This window comes from Macrobrachium rosenbergii, chromosome 31 (genome assembly GCF_040412425.1).
Source record: "Macrobrachium rosenbergii isolate ZJJX-2024 chromosome 31, ASM4041242v1, whole genome shotgun sequence".
Taxonomy (NCBI): Eukaryota; Metazoa; Arthropoda; class Malacostraca; order Decapoda; family Palaemonidae; genus Macrobrachium; species Macrobrachium rosenbergii.
Genome location: NC_089771.1, coordinates 23,557,884 through 23,576,595, shown reverse-complemented (window position 1 = coordinate 23,576,595; position 18,712 = coordinate 23,557,884). Strand labels below are relative to the sequence as shown.

General features: G+C 37.0%; 2 protein-coding genes across 4 annotated transcripts in view; both read left to right on the top strand.

The window, feature by feature from the left end:
* Positions 1-18,712, top strand: part of LOC136855412 (uncharacterized) — a 194,466-nt gene that overhangs the window by 174,558 nt on the left and 1,196 nt on the right. For all 3 annotated transcript variants that reach the window (XM_067132405.1, XM_067132408.1, XM_067132407.1), the window contains 5 exons: positions 8,250-8,406; positions 12,112-12,301; positions 13,109-13,226; positions 13,964-14,199; positions 14,700-18,712. The exon at positions 14,700-18,712 is cut by the window's right edge and continues 1,196 nt beyond it. In XM_067132405.1, coding sequence (XP_066988506.1) covers positions 8,250-8,406; positions 12,112-12,301; positions 13,109-13,226; positions 13,964-14,199; positions 14,700-16,733 — 2,735 coding nt within the window. In that variant the 3' untranslated portion in view covers positions 16,734-18,712. The remainder of the gene's footprint in view (positions 1-8,249; positions 8,407-12,111; positions 12,302-13,108; positions 13,227-13,963; positions 14,200-14,699) is intronic.
* Positions 17,124-18,572, top strand: LOC136855307 (uncharacterized). Its single transcript, XM_067132212.1, has one exon. It carries the CDS (start codon positions 17,124-17,126, stop codon positions 18,570-18,572), a length of 1,449 nt encoding a protein of 482 aa, XP_066988313.1.

Below are 18,712 nucleotides of genomic sequence, written 5' to 3'. Positions count from 1 at the left end.
GATTCGATACAGAAGTAATCAAGGTATTTGCGGAACAACAAAACCAGGGTTTTATTTATTCGCGGTATGTGATCGTAGCGTATAATGTTCCATCTGTATCCATCAACACAAGAAGGAATTGTAGATCATGTAGGACTGAAACTCTCCCATTTGCTGTGATATGGAATAAGAATTTTTATATAATGAAATTTATCCTTTCAAGCGCTGGGGCACTTTCGGCCATTCAGCGCTTAAGGCTGAAAAGAGAGAGTTGGAGTGGTTGGACAGCAAAGCAAAGGGATCCAGAAAATAAAGGAGATGAAGCCCAGGGATATAAAGGTGGAACTTGGAGAAAGTTATTATGACGTCATAATTAGAGAGGTTGGACAGCAAGGCTGAAGAAAGGAAGCGAGAATGGACGTCAAGTAAAAGGTAAAAAGTGGGTGAAACTAGGGGCCAGAGGGCTGCCGCAAACACCATTTAGTAATGCTTACAGTGTACCACGTGAAGAGCGCTGACGGCACTGTCCCCCTAATATCGAACGGAAAGAGAAATTAAAAAAATATAAAAATGATTTTTCTTAAACACGCTTTTATTAAAATGCACTAAAAAGTGAAAAGATTCATGTCAAATGAGATTTGAAAAATCCGTAGAGTTATTTACCGAGTCAAATACGTTGTGAAAAATCCGAAGAGTTTCATACAAATCCTGAGATACTGGGAGAGGTCACTGTAGGGTCACTAGAGATCACTGCTGACCCACTGATCACGTAAGGTCGTATTGTCACCGGGATTGAGTAACCAAGCAAAATTTCAAGTCCAGCGGACGAAGGGAACAGGTTGAAAATTGAGTTACAAGATTTGACCAAGACTAAATAACAAACAAACAGACAAAAAAGCAAGCTAAATAAAAGTGCATAAAAAGAAAAAGATGGAGGAGGAGGAGGAGGAGGAGGAAAAAGATAGATACCAGACGATGTAGATATCTGAGACGAGTAAACATATCAGAAATATGAGACCGTCGGTTGGACGCTGACATGTCGTTTCCTTGGGGATTACTGTCCCAGGATTAGAGAGGATTACAGGAGATTAAATATCCTTCCCTAGGGGGGGAAGGGGGCTGATTTTATATGAAGGATTTCGATTTCAGGAGCAGAGGACGTTGCTGGGAAAATTCCTGTATACATGAGTTTTAACTTCGTTTTTCTAACTTTTTGTGGATTTATTTTTATGTTAATGTGTAGTAATAATAATAATTATTATCACTACCATCATCTCAAATTACACTTATTAGTGACTTTCACATTCTTCCTAAAATCTGAAGGATTAGTGAATTTTCACAAATAAACTTATTAGTGAATTTCACTTTATTGCTAAAATCTGAAGTATTGGTCAGTTTTCACAAATTACACTTATTAGTGACTTTCACATTCTTCCAATTGGTTGTACATTTAAAAATGCTCCTTGTACTTGCGTTATTATTCTTGAATAAAACTATAACGTTGTTCTTAATGAAAAAATTATGTATTCATGACTTCTTTTCTAATAGTCTCTAATAGTTTAATGTTAAAAGCTAATTTATATTTTAGTCAGTCTTAAAATACCAAGTAACAAAAAATTAAATTTTTTCCTATATTCACATTAATGATTCTAAAACACTTTAGGTAAATCTTGGGTGACACTGAAATTATTCTCTCTTTCCCATTATTTTCCAAGTAACACAAAAAATTAAATCTTGAGTGACATTGTGTCTTTTTTTTATCATTTTCCCCATCAAAAAAGAAAGAGAAATTACTTTATCTATAAAAATAATGTACTAAATCATACTAGCGTCATCTGACTAACCCAGACCAAACCTAGACCTTCGACTTGGGAAAAACGCCCAAATTAAAACGCCCGCGATACGAAACCTCAAATCCCGCGGAAAGATGGAGAAGTTGTCTTTAAGTTTTGCGAAAGTCGTTTTCCACCAGATGGACCCCTGATGCGTTCGGTCTTTTTGGCTCAGGTCCTCTTCTTCTTCTTCTTCTTCTTCTTCTTCTTCTTCTTCTTCTTCTTCTTCTTCTTGGGGCTTGTCCCCAAACCCACCGGCTGACGAAGGCGATTCAATGGAACGCAGGTGACCCTCCACAAGCAATCTGGATTTCGACTGTTTCCTCGGATGAGAAGATACGGGACGAAGCTGCAGTGTTTATTTGTTTATTGCTTGTTGTGTGTATATATATATATATATATATATATATATATATATATATATATATATATATATATATATATATATATATGTGTTGTGTGTGTGTGTGTGTTTACCTGGCAGGTGATTATCAGTTGCAATGGGTTGAATTTTATATATTTAATGTAAGATCATATTATATATATATATATATATATATATATATATATATATATATATATATATATATATATATATATATATATATAGAGAGAGAGAGAGAGAGAGAGAGAGAGAGAGAGAGAGAGAGAGAGAGAGAGAGAGAGAGAGAGAGATAAAAAACAAATCGACGGTTACAGTTTGATTTTGGCGTGATGATCAGAGGTTCCTCTCTCTCTCTCTCTCTCTCTCTCTCTCTCTCTTCTTTTCTTCTTCTTCTTCTTATTATTATTATTATTATTATTATTATTATTATTATTATTATTATTATTATTAATCCTGCTTTAATTTCCAATCATACAGAAACACTTACATCATCTTGAAAAAAACTTATAAATTCCTCTTCATATTATTGCATCAGTGGGTATCAGTGATGCAACTATTATTATTATTATTATTATTATTATTATTATTATTATTATTATTATTATTATTATTATCATTATTATCATTATTATTATTATTATTATTATTATTATTATTATTATTATTAATTCTGCTTTAATTTCCAATCATGCAGAAACACTGACCTCATCTTCAAAAAAAAAAAAACTCTTACAAATTCTTCCTCATATTATTGCATCACCGGGTATCATCAAAACACGTTTTCTTTTCCCATCATGTTATTCAAGTGAGCAAACGAGAACTAAACGTATTATCGCGGGCTTTTATGACGTATTACCCAGACGTATGCCGCAAAATAACTCGATAGAGCCGGGCCAACATCCAAGCTCATTACTTTGGGAGCGGCGTAATGTAATTTAAATTTGCTTTTTTTCGACACTGTTATTGGTTTAGCTTGTTTGGTCAGTGTAATGAAAGCGACAAATATACTTTAGCCCGAGTAATCATGAAGCTTATTTTGGTCATGTTTTTCCGCTAAATAATGTTAGTTTCGGTGGCTTTAAATGTCACGTATTATTTAATAAGTTAATGAAAAGCTTGCGGTGCATTTCAATGAAATGTCAGCCGTTTAGGGAATTATAACTTCTTTTGAGCTGTGTCTGTCTCTGTCTATGTCTGTCTGTCTGTCTGTCTCTCAGTGCACACACACACAAACACACACACACACAAACACACACATAAATATTTATATATATATATATATATATATATATATATATATATATATATATATATATATATATATATATATATATTTATTTATTTATTCATTTATATATATATATATATATATATATATATATACTTATTCATTTATATATATATATATATATAAATATTTATATATATATATATATATATACATATATATACATACATACATACATACATACATACATACATACATACATACATGACAACCTTTGTATCTCTGAAACAAATTTGACCCCAGAATTAAAAAAAAAAAAAAAGTCCATTAAATGAAGTTTCAAACTTGGGAAGTTCAAAGCAGAAATACTCGACCGAGAAAACCCACGAAGTTCGAAGTCCGCGTCTTGTGGAAAGATGGCGAAGTTACGACGAAGTTATCTTGAAGTTATCTTTAAGTTTTGCCAAGTTGTTTTCCACCCGATGAACTTCTGATATGTCCGGTGTCTCGGGTCTTCTCGTCTCCTACAGGCGTGTCCTACACACGCTCCGGGAGGCTGTGGACACCAGACAGGATGCCCACAGACAATCTGCTATTTAACAGATTCAGAAATCCAGGTTCTGTTTAAATATAATAATTCTGTTATTTTCAGTGGCTTGCCTGGAGGGGACGTTGGAAAATTAACTCTTTATTACTTTTACAAAGGATAAACGACGCTATTTTGCGTTTATTTATTTTTATTTTTATTTATTTATTTGTTTAATTATTTTATATATATTTATTTATTTTTATATATTTATCTATTTTAAATTGATCGATTGATTTTTGCGTTGCTGGTTATTTAATAACTTCCCCGTGGAGATGGTCCTGTTTGCCTTTAAAGTAAAACAAAATAAAAAACGTAAAAATGAGCCGAAGTTTCTTCGGCGCAATCGAGTATTCTGTACAGCCGCTACAGTGTGTAATCAAGGCCACCGAAAATAGATCTATCTTCGGTGGTTCTCGGTATAATGCTGCATGAGCCGCGGCCCATGAAACTTAACCACGGGCCTATCCTATATCTTTGCCAGAGGCACGATTATGACTAAATTTAACCTTAAAAAAATAAAACTACTGAGGCTTGAGGCTGCAATTTGGTATGTTTGATGATTGGAGGGTGGATGATCAACATACCAATTTGCAGCCCTCTAGCCTCAGTAGTTTTTTTAAAGGTTTTTAAGATCTGAGGGCGGACAGAAAAATATGGACAGAATAAAGTGCGGACGGACAGATAAAGCCGGCACAATAGTTTTCTTCCACAGAAAACTAAAAAGACATGAATTTCTGAAAAATATCTTATTATTTTTGCAATAAAGGGGGATAAACTGCATTATTTTGCGTTGCAACTTATGTAATAAACTTCCAGAAGATAGTGTAATATTAGTTTCCAAATTAGAAAAGAAATTAATTCTCTCTCTCTCTCTCCTCTCTCTCTCTCTCTCTCTCTCTCTCTCTCTCTCTCTCTCTCTCTCTCTCTCTCTCACACACACACACACACACCACACCCACACACGTTTATCTCTAAAATTTCCAATTACAATTTCAAGGTATACAACCTGTTATCTTTAAAATAATTACTGGAAACAAAAAAGAAAATGATTGCAATCACTTCGTCAGTGTCAAAAAGAAAGAAATAAGTAAAGACGGGTCCAGGCACTCTCCTATTAAGATCTCTGTAATTGAATGACGTTAGACTTACTACAAAAGGTATTGCATTACCCAATTAAAATTCCTCCCATCGCAGGGCAGGCCCGAGTTTTTTTCCTTCTGTTATGATTAGAAACCGAATCCCTTTGTCTACTGATCAGCATTTAATTTGAGTCTCATTTGCTATTAGAGAAAGAGAGAGAAAGAGAGTGATTTGAAATGTCCTGTCCAAGAGCGAGTGGTGTTCATATTAGCTCCGGGAAAGATTAAGCAAGTAAAAATCACTTTTTGCTGCGTATCCAGACTTTTTGACGTCTCTGAGAAAGATGTATTAATAAAAAGCAAATAAAATCTTCTCATATTATATACAAGTTCAGACAGACTAAAAGTAGCAAGCTGCGTTCACTTAGGTAAACCCAAGCAGCGTTCAACTCAAGATTTTAAAGGGACAGGAAACGGTCTTGGGGGTCAACTGGCCTAAAAGTTCGGAGGTTAGAGATCGCCAGATTAAAAAGAGCATTAATAGAACCTTGTAATATGTTCTGTTGCAATGTTGGACACAAGGAGTATCCTGTGGTGAATGTAATGTGTTATTTATACGAATTTTTAGTTTTCTGAAAAGAAAACTATTGTGCCGGCTTTGTCTGTCCGTCCGCACTTTTTTCTGTCCGAACTTCTTCTGTTCGTCCTTAGATCTTAAAAACTGCTAAGGCTAGAGGGCTGCAAATTGGTACGTTGAGCATCCACCCTCCAATCATCAAACATACGAAATTGCAGCCATCTAGCCTGAGTAATTTTTATTTTTCTTAAAGTTAAAGTTAGCCATAATCGTGCGTCTGACAGCGATATAGGCCAGGCCACCACCGGGCGTAGTTAAAATTGCAGGGGCCGCAGCATTATACCCAGACCACCGAAAGATAGATCTATTTTCGGTGGCCTTGATTATACGCTGTACAGAAAACTCGGCTCGCAATTTTTACTTGCTATCCTTGTCTTCAGGTTTTTCCTTTGTTTCTTGATTCTTGAAGCAAGAAACCGATGAATTATCGAGAGAGGAAAACAGCCAGCCTCCCACTCTCCAACCTTCAAACGCTGTCGAAACATCGTCACCTCATTTGTTTCCTTCTAATCACCCCCCCTCCTCCCCCTTATTTTTAATTACGCCAATTTACCGTCTGCAAAAATGTTTGTAATTAGTGGCTAGAAAGGCCTTTTTAAAAGCCCCCTTAATTAGATATGTAAATGGAAGTTCATTACTGGGTCCTTTTAGTTTGTCAGCGAGACAAAGATATATTATATATGCTATAGAAGAGAAAAGGCCTTTATTTTGCTTTCTTCATTACGTGGAATGGAAATTACACAAAAGCAGCTTTCAATGGAGACTTTTGATATTGGGAATTGGTTCGAGAGAGTTTTAATTTAGAAAATTAAATATACCAAGAGAAGACCCGTAAGGGGAAACATTCTCTTCCACAAGATGGAAAGAGCTCATTTGTTTGGGAAATTATTATTGTGCGAGGATTTTGCGAAAGAAATGAAAAAAAATTTGTACGTGGCAAAAGGAACCTATTGTTACTTTGTTATACATATGCTAAAGATAAGATGTTATTGCTGTTAAGGCTACATTAAGAAAAAGGTTATTCGTAGTGAAACGTTTGAAAAAACTCCTATGGAAACGGAATTTTTCACAATATAAATAGCAGATTAACAAGCATTCAACATTTTTACTGAGAGTAATGAGAGACTTCAGAAACAGTAAAAAACAAGTTTCTTCGGCGCAATCGAGTTTTCTACATATCGTATTGCCACCGAAAATAACTCTCCTTTGGTGGTCGATAATGGCTCATGAAACTTTAACCAACTTTAATCGTTAAACGAAAACAACCTTAAATAAAATAAAAAGTACTAAGTCTAGAGGGCTGCAATTCGGTATTTTGATGACTAGAGGGCGGATGATCAGCATACCAATTTGCAGCCCTCTAGCCTTAGTAGTTTTTAAGATCTGAGGGCGGACAGAAAAAGTACGGACGGACAGACAAAGCCGGCACAATGGTTTTCCTTTACAGAAAACTAAAAGGACAATGGCTTACTTGGTGATAGTAAAGCAAAGCGTCAAAGCCTGATGGAAGACTCAAAGTCTTTTTAAATGGGAAAATATGGGTGATTAGAGCCAGGTATAAGGTTAATCAAAGAACAGAAAACTGCTGGATGAATCTCGTTATGACTGGCATTGGGAATGGTTGATTTATGTTAATGATTGGTTAGTTGTATACATATTCTGGACGTGTCATATTTGTATATGCATCTAATGTATAAACGGATAGTATACGCATCTACGAATAATTCTAATTAATCAAATATTTGGGAAAAATACTCCTATATAGTACCGTGAGTTTTGAAATGGAGAAACAAACCCACAGTTACGTAACTGTGCAATATATATTTAAAAATAAAACTATGCAGAGAGCTTTTGAGAATTTGTACGAGTCCCCTTTTCAGAATCGTACAGACTCTTGAAAGCTCTCTTCATAATTTTTAAATGCATTTGTTCAGTTACATAACTGTGGGTGTGCATCTCCGGTCACCCAAGTTTTCACATGTTCAAAAGGAATGTTACTTATATTTATTACAATTATGTACTTTCTTCCAAAACAGTTCTATATAACACATATATATATATATATATATATATATATATATATATATATATATATATATATATATATATATATATATATATATATATATATTGATTTTTCATAATGTGGATTTGTTTCTAATTACCCAGATTTTCACGTTAAAAAGCTTATTACTTATATCTATTTCACCTGAGTATTTTCTTCCCAAACGATTATAGTCACACACATGGACGTCTATCACACATGCTGCTCATGTCGTCTGTTTATCAATCATATTACTCATAATAAGCATAACTGAATATTTTCTTCCCAAACAGTTATGGCCACAGAAAAATAACGCTGTTTATCGATCATATTGCTCACATTAATTGTAATTGAATATTTTCTCCCTGACCAGTTATACCCACAGAAATATACATCCATGACCTTTACTGCTCTTTCCTGTCTGCTTACCAAACCATCAATCTAACTTAGCCCCTCTTTCCCATCTCTTCCATCAGCCTGCAACAGGACCTTCTACGGAGACGTGGGCAAGAACTACGAAGTGTCTGTACAACGACCCAAGGACGTCTTAACCACCTTCACCTGTCACCTTACCTTCGTAGCTGAAGGAGACGAGTATGGCGATATCGTCCAGCTCACCATCCAGGACTTTAGGTGAGTTTCTCTTAGGATTTCGTCTTTCCACTTGTTTTGTGGTGCTGGGGGAAGGGGGAAGGGGGTTGGGATTGCAGTTAATATAGTATGCATTCCAAGGTCTCAATCTGCTTTTTTCCTTTTTGGGGGGAGCAAAAACGGGGGCGGGTTTTGGGATTGCAACTGATGATAATGTGTATTCTAAGGCCGCAATCTATGTTTACGAAAATACATTAATTTTAAAGTGTTTATCTGTCATTCATTATTAACCAGATTCAGGCGGTTACAGAAGGTGGTGTGGGAGTGATATATATATATATATATATATATATATATATATATATATATATATATATATATATATATATATATATATATATATATATATATATATATATATATATATATATATATATATATATATATATATATATATATATATATATATATATATGGTAACATGTTCCTGGGAAATTATTTTCATGAAAAGTACATAGATGTATTCACATTGTATCAATATTTATCCGTTTACGTAAGGAGAGATCTACGTAACTGGGATTTAGTAGACTTTGGGTGGTTTATATATATATATATATATATATATATATATATATATCTCTCTCTCTCTCCTCTCTCTCTCTCTCTCTCTCTCTCTCTCTCTCTCTCTCTCTCTCTCTCTCTCTCTCTCTCTCTCCATTGCCAAGCATCTTGTCCGTTTGACATTCTAATAATAAAGTTGGTAACAGCATATATATATCTTCTCTCTCTCTCTCTCTCTCTCTCTCTCCATTGCCAAGCATCGTGTCCGTTTGACATTATCATAATAAAGAAGGTAACAGCTTCCGCAAGGAATGTCCCGGAAGTTCCCTTGTAATAGTTTTCTGATGACTGTATTTGGTGACCCCTGATTTTAGTCTCTAATTGTAAAGGTCTTCCTTCTGTCTCTTAAGGCAAGAGGCCCATAGGAACCATCAAAAATCGTTTACCGGAAGCTTAAAGATTGCTTAAGAGAAGTAGATTTAGATTAGAACATGAAATTAAATTCTCGGTGGGCTAGAACTAGTGATACATACATATATATATATATATATATATATATATATATATATATATATATATATATATATATATATATATATATATATATATATATATATATATATATATATATATATATATATATATATATATATATATATATATATGTATATATATGTATGTGCGTATATATATATATATATATATATATATATATATATATATATATATATATATATATATATACATATAATATAAAATTCTTAAACCTCAATGTCTTGAAACAAGATGTTTATAAGGCAAATTCTGCATATGATAAATTTTCAAAACCCTTTAGCTCAGATTTTATTTTTATGACTAATTCTAATTCTATGACACTTCATTTGCATCAATGCTCAGTTTAAGGTATCAATGATTGCTGCACGATTTTCTTTATAGCTATTATTTTCCATCACTTAAGTGGCCTGTCTATACCACTATTGTTTTCAAGTCTGTAATTTATAATACCCACTTTTAATTGTTTCATTGCTAACCGGAAATAAAACCCTTACCCCAATCCTATTTGTAGGTCTCATATCCCAAATAGAATCTGGGGATTTTAGGGAAAAGTGAATAATACGAATTTTAATTAGTTTACAGCTAAATGGGGTAAAACTCCTACCCTAATCCTGTATACAGCCCTCAGATTTCAAACAAGATCTAAGGATTTTAGGGAATAAAAAAATGATACCCATTTTTTATTAGTTTACTGCTAACAGGAGATAAAAAGAAACCTACCTAGTCCTGCATATAGAACGTAAATCCTAATAGGAATCTCAGGATTTTATGGAATGAAAAAAAAAAAAATACTGTTCAAAGGCCTATCTGTACCACCATTCTGGTAAACGCCTGACCTTATAGTTGCCATTTAAATGAGTTCATTGCTAACATAAGATAGAACCCCAGCCCTACACAGACCTCAGACCCAAATGGGAATCTGAGGATTTTAGGGAAAACAAAAAAATAACACCAGTCAACTTGGCGAGGCGTTCCGAGCATTTACCCTCCCACCTTTCTTGCTCTCCTCCAATCCTAGGAGGAGCAGACCAGGAATCCTTTGTGAGTCTCGTACTTTCCTCGAGTTTAATTAGAATGGCTGAGACTTTATGATTTTACGCACTAGTTTCCACCTTCAAAGGACTCTCCTTTTTTTTTTTTTCCTTTTTTCCTTCTTCTGAACCTCGACACAAGTGGGGAAAGATGAGGAAGCATTTTATGCTCATTCGACGGACGGGACTTGTTTTTTTTTGGGGGGGACATTCTTTCGTGGGCCGCCCTGGGTAAAGCTGACGTGGTTTAGAGGTTGTTCTGGGTGGGTGCTTTACTGTCTGTTGCAAGCTGCTAACGACTGGAGACATAAATCACATCAGACGTTTTCCTTATAACGTAATTCTTTGCATTACGATTTGATGATTTCTTTTAGCATATGCGTAATGCTCTTTAGTTGCATTTCAAGTTAATGATTACGATTTCTTAATCTATAATAATAAAATCCGAGAGGATCTATCTTGTTTGTCCTCTCCCGGGTGACAGTTGGGGAGACATGACACAGCCACCCACACCCTGCAAACCAGTTTGTCCGCCCCGGGTGGGGGCTGGGTAGGTAGGGGAATGGGAGGATAGGGGAGACATCAACCCTCCTCCTGCAAACCTGTTGTCCGCCTCAGGTGGGGGTGGGGTAGGTAGGGGATCGGGAGGGTAGGGGAGACAGCAGTCCCGGGTTCCAGCGTGCGTAGCGCGCGCTAAGAGGCTCGTAATAAATAAATACCCCGAATATAACTTTTTTACAACTATCACTACCAGAGCATAGATTATTGTTATATGCTTAAGTCATGTCGGCGTAGCTATTGCATGGTATTATATCTTTATGCAAGCGAGTTTATCATTATTATGGGCATTATGGAGAATGTATCTTGCAGAATCGAAATAAACTTACATTCCCAGGAATGAATGGGTTCCCATATCAAAATGATCGTTAAAAACATAGATTCGCTTTTATGAGTATAATTTTTTTAATTCTTTTTATATCAGATTTGTAAATTGCATGCCCCTTTTATACATAATGAATAAATCTGAGACTTACTAGAAGATATGAATGAAGAATATTGTACCTTTTTCGAGATGGAATGTAATCCATTTCCTTAAGTTAGCTCAAAATTCTCCGAAGGATGAGAACAAGAAGTTACAATACTATTCAACCACAAGTAAAATACAAATAAATAAATTGACTAATTGATTAATTAATAAAGGAACAAAAATAGAGTACTTCATAAATAAATAGAGATAAATAAAAAAGAAGCAGTAAAAAAAATTACGAAATAAATAAATGACCAAGTAGATAAATCAAAAAAATAAAAAAGAAAGTCACAAGACCGCCCCCCCATCTATTTCCTTAAGTTAGTTCAAAACTAAATAAATAAATTAATGCATGAAAGAATTAATTAACAAAGGAATGAAAAATAAAGTACCTGATAAATAAAAAAAAGAAAGACAGAAAAAGAATTAGTAAAAAAAAAATTACGAAATAAATAAATGAGCAAGTAAATAAATTCAACAAATAAATAAGAAAGAAAGTCACAAGGCGCCCCCCCCAAAAAAAAAAAAACTAACCTAACGACCTTCATCATGACCTCGACCCACCTCCCGTAGGCTCGGGGACTTCTTCAGCTACAACAGCGGCTGCCCTCAGGGCTGGATGCAGATCAGCGAGCGGGAGCGCCCTTACATGGACGGCTTCTGGTGCGGCGACGGCAGGGGATTCAACGTCTACTACAGCGAGACCTCCACCACGACGGTGACGCTGAAGAAGTTCATCCCGATGGACTACATCCATTTCGAGGTGCGTTGGGCATTTCTGGGTTGAGGGAGTTTGGACCTTTGTGGTCAGCCATATTCAGAAGTTCAATAGAGGTTGATCGGTGATGACTGAGAAAATCAAACGCATATATATTAATGGACTTCAACTTAGCGGACTTCTATACTTATCAGCTACCGTATCATGACTAAGTTTTCCTATGTTACCGTTTTTTGATATGAGTGAGTTTGGACTTGAATGGTCAGCCATATTTAGAACCTCTTCAACCGAGGTTGATCAGTGATGACAGAAAATCAAACTCATATATATTAATGGACTTCATCTTAGGGACTTCTATACTTATCAGCTACCGTATCATGACTAAGTTTTCCTATGTTAACGTTTTTGATATGAGTGAGTTTGGACTTGCATGGTCAGCCATATTTAGAATCTCTTCAACCGAGGTTGATCAATGATGACTGACAAAATCATACGCATATACAATAACGGACTTCAACTTAGCGGACTTCTGTACTTATCAGCTACCATATTTTGATTATGTTTTCCTATGCTCCCATTTTTTGATATGTTATTTCAACTCAGTGGAAATCTGTAATCAGCCACCATATCATGATTATGTTTTCCTACGCTCCCATTTTTTTTATATATCTCTTAAAATGGGTGGTAAGTGTCGAGTACAGGTTAGAGTACGTTATGAACCATTTAGAATTGCTGTTAACTGTAAGAGATGTAGATAATATTCAAGTTTAGGAATTATCTACAGTTTCCAAGCTATTGACAATCTAATGTTGCTCTTCAACTTTTATTTATTTATTTATTTTGGACAAACAGGGCCTACTGCAAACTCCATTCGACTTCCGTCTCACCTACAAAACACTGAGGCACAGTGATGCCCTTCTTCGCTATGGGAATAGTTCAATGCCCAAGTACCGTGGCGAATTGACAGAAGGTGAGGAAGAATATTACTTTGAATGTCATTCATTATTCATACAGAAACAAAGACAGATACGTCAGTTAAATCACTTTACTATAAAGACATCGGTATGATTCTGCAAGTGACTCCAGTTACTAAAATTTAATTATATAAAGAAGTATATAATTTTTTTTGTACTTTAGGCTAAACCCGTTTGATAACACAGGCAGTGTATGTCAGTAACGAAGAATGATTCAAAATCATATTCTCTGATAATGAAGATATCGATATGATTCCTTCAGTTAGTACACCTACTAAAACTTAATTACATAAAGAAGAGAAATGATGTCATTTGCATTTTAGGATAAGGCATTTTGATGAAGAAGCCAATTTACGCCAATTACGAAGATTCTCCAATTTATCAAAGACCCTCTGGTTCTACTCTACCCCCTTTGTAAAGAATTGATATAAGGTTGTTTGCATTTTAGGCTGGACCCTTTTGATAACACAATTTAAGTCAATTCCGAAGGTTCTACGTTTGATTATGAACCCTCCGGTTCTACCCCACTCACTTTCTAAAGAATTAATATAATTTAGTTTGTATTTTAAGCTAAATCCTTTTGACACCACAGCTAATTTATATCAGTTACAAATGTTCTCCAGATTATCAGTGACTCTCTGGCTCTCCTCTACTTCCATTTGCCTATATTTCATAAGCCACAACTTTTGGGGAATGCTATTTCACTCACATATTTTCACCATACCCTCTCCAGGCTCACTGTGCGATCGCACTTTCCACAACTGTGACCAGTCCTACTGCTCAGTGCAAAGTCCGAACTTCCCCGGACTTTACCCTCGACACGTGACCTGCCATTACCTCATTCGGCAAACTCGTTATGTGCCCCACGAGCGCCCTCTGATATCTATTCAGCAGGAGGATCCTCTGAAGTTCAACGTTAAGGACAGGTCAGCTCTGCCCAATCAAGAGGTCTCGACTCCCCGGCTCCAGGTAAGTGATGAAAGATTTTTTTTTTTTAGGTGTCTTCTTATATGCATTGGTATACTCTAAGAGTTTCACTGGAGAGTGTGCATTTCATTGGTATTACCTCCTTTTATCTCGATAAATATAGGGGCTCTTCAAGAGGATTTCTTGAGTTTACTTCGTATTATGAAAGAACTCCTCCTCTTTCGCATGCTTGGTTGACGATCAGTCCTTCATAGTCTTCTCGTCACTTTCAATTCATTTGTCAGATATTCCTTCCTAAATTCTCTGTACAGGTCCGTAATTTATGCAGTGTCTTAACAAATCATTGATTATTTTGTTCATAATTACGTCTTGTAATGATTTGTTTCCCTTACCATTATCTTTTCTCATATTCATAGTAACCGTAATTTTAATCATGTGCTCATATGATGTCATTTAGTAAGCCCACATGACACTAATGACACTGTGTTACTTGTTCAGAAGGATGCATGCAATGCTGATCAATGCATTTCTTATCATTGCAGATCTGGGGCGCCTGTGACCTTGTCCACGACCACCTTTTAGTGTACGATGGTAACTCAACCGATGCTCCACTTTTCCTCAAAGTGTGTGGTTCTGGTGTCATGCCTCCAATCACTTCCACTGGACCTGAGATGCTGATTGTCTTCACAACATCTCGGTTTGATGAACCCACTCAAGAAACCCTTATGCCTAGGACCCTAGGCTTCGAGCTGAACGTCAAGGTTACTTATCTAGATATGGACTCATGGAAATTTGCTAGGAATAGGCAGTGTGTTTTCCATATCTTTGGTGCTAACAACTCCAGTGGGGAGGTCACGTCTGTCATCAGTACCCAACCGCAAAATTCATCCTGTGTTTATCTCTTCCATGGTGAACCACACGAAGTAGTTTGGATTCATTTCCGTAAATACGAAATCCTTCCTAAAATGGGGCATTACCATATTAATATGACTGAATGCATAAACCCGCTGAGAATTTATGACGGCAACTTTTATGACCCCACCGCACCGTATGGATCTCCCAGACGAGCAAAACTCATCCAGGAGCACTGTACTGCAAGACCACCATCCATGTGCGCTAGGGAGTATCTTCCCACTAAATCAACTGTTGCACCAAATGTCAAAGCTTGCACAAGAAACGAGAGTTACGTTGCTACCGGACCAAAACTAACAGTAGTTCAGCACTACAATGAATCTACAGCTGCTCTAGGTATGGACTTTATTCTTCGATATGAGTTTGTAAATACCAGGCCAGGATATCGACCAACGAATGGGAGTGAATGCGATTTCGAAGCTATAAGTGATGGATATTCTCTTCGACAGGGTAAGATTTTTTCCCCTCAGACTTCCGTTTTGTATGGGAGGTGGGGACGTCGTAAGCTTTCTTGTCAGTACCGTTTAACGGCACATAGTGATGAGGTTGTTAGGGTAACTATCACCAAGTTCCACAGTGCTTCTAGATCTTGTGTTACAACAACCAATAACTTTACAAGTCAATGGGACTGTGACAATAGGTCTGGCCAGACTGCATCTCTCATTGTGTCAGAATATCCATGGCAGGATATTGAGGTTCCTCGACTTTGCACCTGCGATTATTCTGCTCTTCCTATTAATTATGAATCAAAGTCTCAAGAGTTGAGGCTTAAGTTTGAAGTTAACAATATGGAAGACACCCATGATTATAAGGATTTTATGTTTGAAGCACAGTATGAGTTTGTTAAGAAAGCATCCTGCAAGAAAGCTCAAAGGTTGCAAGGTACAAGTGGAGAGATTGTTTTTCAAAAGGCCAACCGAACTGAAGACAAGCCATGTGATAATTACCCTTGGCTTCTCCAGACTTCAGATGAAAACAAATCCATTTATTTTAGAATACGAGGCTATGACCACATTGACAAAAACTGCTCAACCTCAACACGACTGCTAGTTTTCAAGGTGGGTCGCCTGAGGCCTGTTGGTGTTCTTTGCCCTGATCCAAGCAGCAAGAATGTTGTGGAGTTGTTCAGTTTTGCATGGCAAGGCTCTGGAACTCTTGTGGAACAGTCAACAGACAAGCTAATACTCGAGGTTTCTGGGAGAGATACAGTCCATGACAATGGCCCACATACACTTTCATGGCTTCAAGTATCCCCAGCAAGGCAGTATGACTGGTCATCTGAGGGGATTGTACGGGCATGCCAGCAGGAATGCCCAGAATTAGGAGTATGTATTAGTGAAGATCTCTGGTGTGATGGGATACATCACTGCCCATCTGGACATGACGAGCTTATTGCCCACTGTTTCTTCCTTTCTGTTCCTTGGGCATATATTGGAATTGGATCAGCACTAAGTATTTTACTTCTTGTTGCTGTAACAATTTATGGAGCCTCTCGGCTTCGTGCTTCAGACAAGAAAGCACATCAGCATCAACCTATTCCTACTCTCCCCACAGCATCAGAGTCTCTCTTCTCCTCAGACAAAGAGGTAGCAGAGAGGGATGGTGGTGTTACCTCTGCTTACAGCCTCGACTACAGTGAAGTGGACTATGTCACGACGTTATGAGGCACACAGCAACTAGTTCCTTTAAACTCTTCTCAACAATTAGCGAGTTTTAATTATACTCAGTCTCTGACGAGACGTAGCAAACGAAAACCTTTAGTAAGTTTTAGCAATACACAATCTTTAAAGAGAAGAGGTAAAGGAATTCCATTATCTAGCTTCAATGGAGCTTATCAACTAACGAGTTTTAGGTCGAATCAACCAATAACAAATCTCAGCCCCATTCAGTCCTTAACAAGTCTGACTGGGGGTAATTCTCTATCGAATCTAAGTCCTATTCCTTCACTAGTAAGTCTCAATACCTCTCAGTCACTTGCTGGCCGTGAGTCTTCTCATTCACAGGGTGATTTTGGTAGTGGACATTCGATTTCCAGTACTAAAGCTTCTCAAAATATGCCAAGCTTTGAGGATGCAATTAATCAGCTGAAATCTACTTTGAAAAGCAGTCAAGCTCACTCAACATTCCAAAATAACCAGTCACAGGATAATCTTGATATATATAGCAAACCAAAACTCAACAATAAAAGCACTGTGCCAATTACAGATTTTAATAACATTCCTCAGTTTGCTGAACCTGAGACAGCTGAGCTGATTACGATAGATCCAAGTCAGTCGTTTGTAAGTTTTAACATTATAAATCCTCCATCATATTACATTACAACTCATTCAGTTACAAATGCAAGTAGTAGGTTAACCTTTTCAGAACCTGAGTACGATAGATATTATCTTAACACTGACACTCTTAAAAAGCCTAGTTCTAGTGATTCTCAAGCTCATAGTAATGCCAAAGTTTCTAACACTAGCCATTCACATAGTAAACATTCCAGTTCCTCGAAGTCCCATTCCAGTTCCAAACACTCTAGTAAGGATAGAGAGAGCAAATCTTCAAGCCATTCCCACTCTAATTCTAAGTCCCACTCCAGTAGCCACTCCCATGGAGAATCTAAATCTTCTGCCACAGCACATTCTGATTCAAGTACTAAACACTCAAAATCCTCAAACAAGGAACACTCTGAGTCTAGTTCTAAGCACTCTAAATCTTCAAATAAGGAACACTCTGAATCTGGCACTAAACATTCTAAGTCTGAGGGCCATTCTAGTCACAAATCTTCAAGTTCTCACTCTCACGGCTCTAAGTCTTCTAAATCAAAATCAGGCCATCACCGCTCTCACAGCAGTGGTAAAAGTCATTCCCACAGCCATTCGCACAGCTCAAAACACCATCACTCAAAGTCAGACCCAAGTCACAGTCGCTCTCATGAGAGTGCTAGTCATACTCAGACCCTGCCAAACCCTAAAACCAGTCAGTCAAAGACTAGCCCAGGGTCTAGCAAGTCTCTTAACATCCCAGTTACCACACAGCCATCAACTAGTCCAAGCAATACATTACCCAAAACTAGCTCTAGCTCACAACATTCCTTGCACACGCCAAAATCTGTCCAGCCAAAAACGAGTCCGAATGCAAGCAGGTCCCCATCTAGTTATAGCACAGGCCAACCAGAGGCAAGCACTAGTGCTACACCGGCACTCCCAACTCCCCCATCCCCCACCGATGTCCCCAACGTACGGGCCCTAATCAATTTCTACGAAAACAGTCTATATTCTTTAGCTTCCATGAACACCCCAATCTCCCTCACCGCTCGCAACGCTCCTAGCTCTCAGTTCCCATCGAGTCGCAATGATGGAGAAGACCAAGATGATCGGTATTCTCGTCCTCACTCATCCAGCAACTCACGAAGAAGGGCAAACGACGCTCCTCGGCCGATAGTTCCCTTAAACGCCCACCCTCATCCATTGGCTGCCCTCAATACACCCACTAGTCATCCACGCCGGGCCCATTAGTACTTGTAGACGTCTCGTCATACTAGGAATATTCAAACTTCTTATGCATTCTACGAATTTACCAAAGCTCTGCGTTAAATTTTGCCCGCATTTTATCTGAAGACAAATCTATACAGACCAATCCTCAACAACCATCAGGT

Coding starts and splice junctions, on each gene's coding strand:
- LOC136855307 (XM_067132212.1), top strand. CDS start 17,124: ATGCCAAGCTTTGAGGATGCAATTAATCAGCTGAAATCTACTTTGAAA.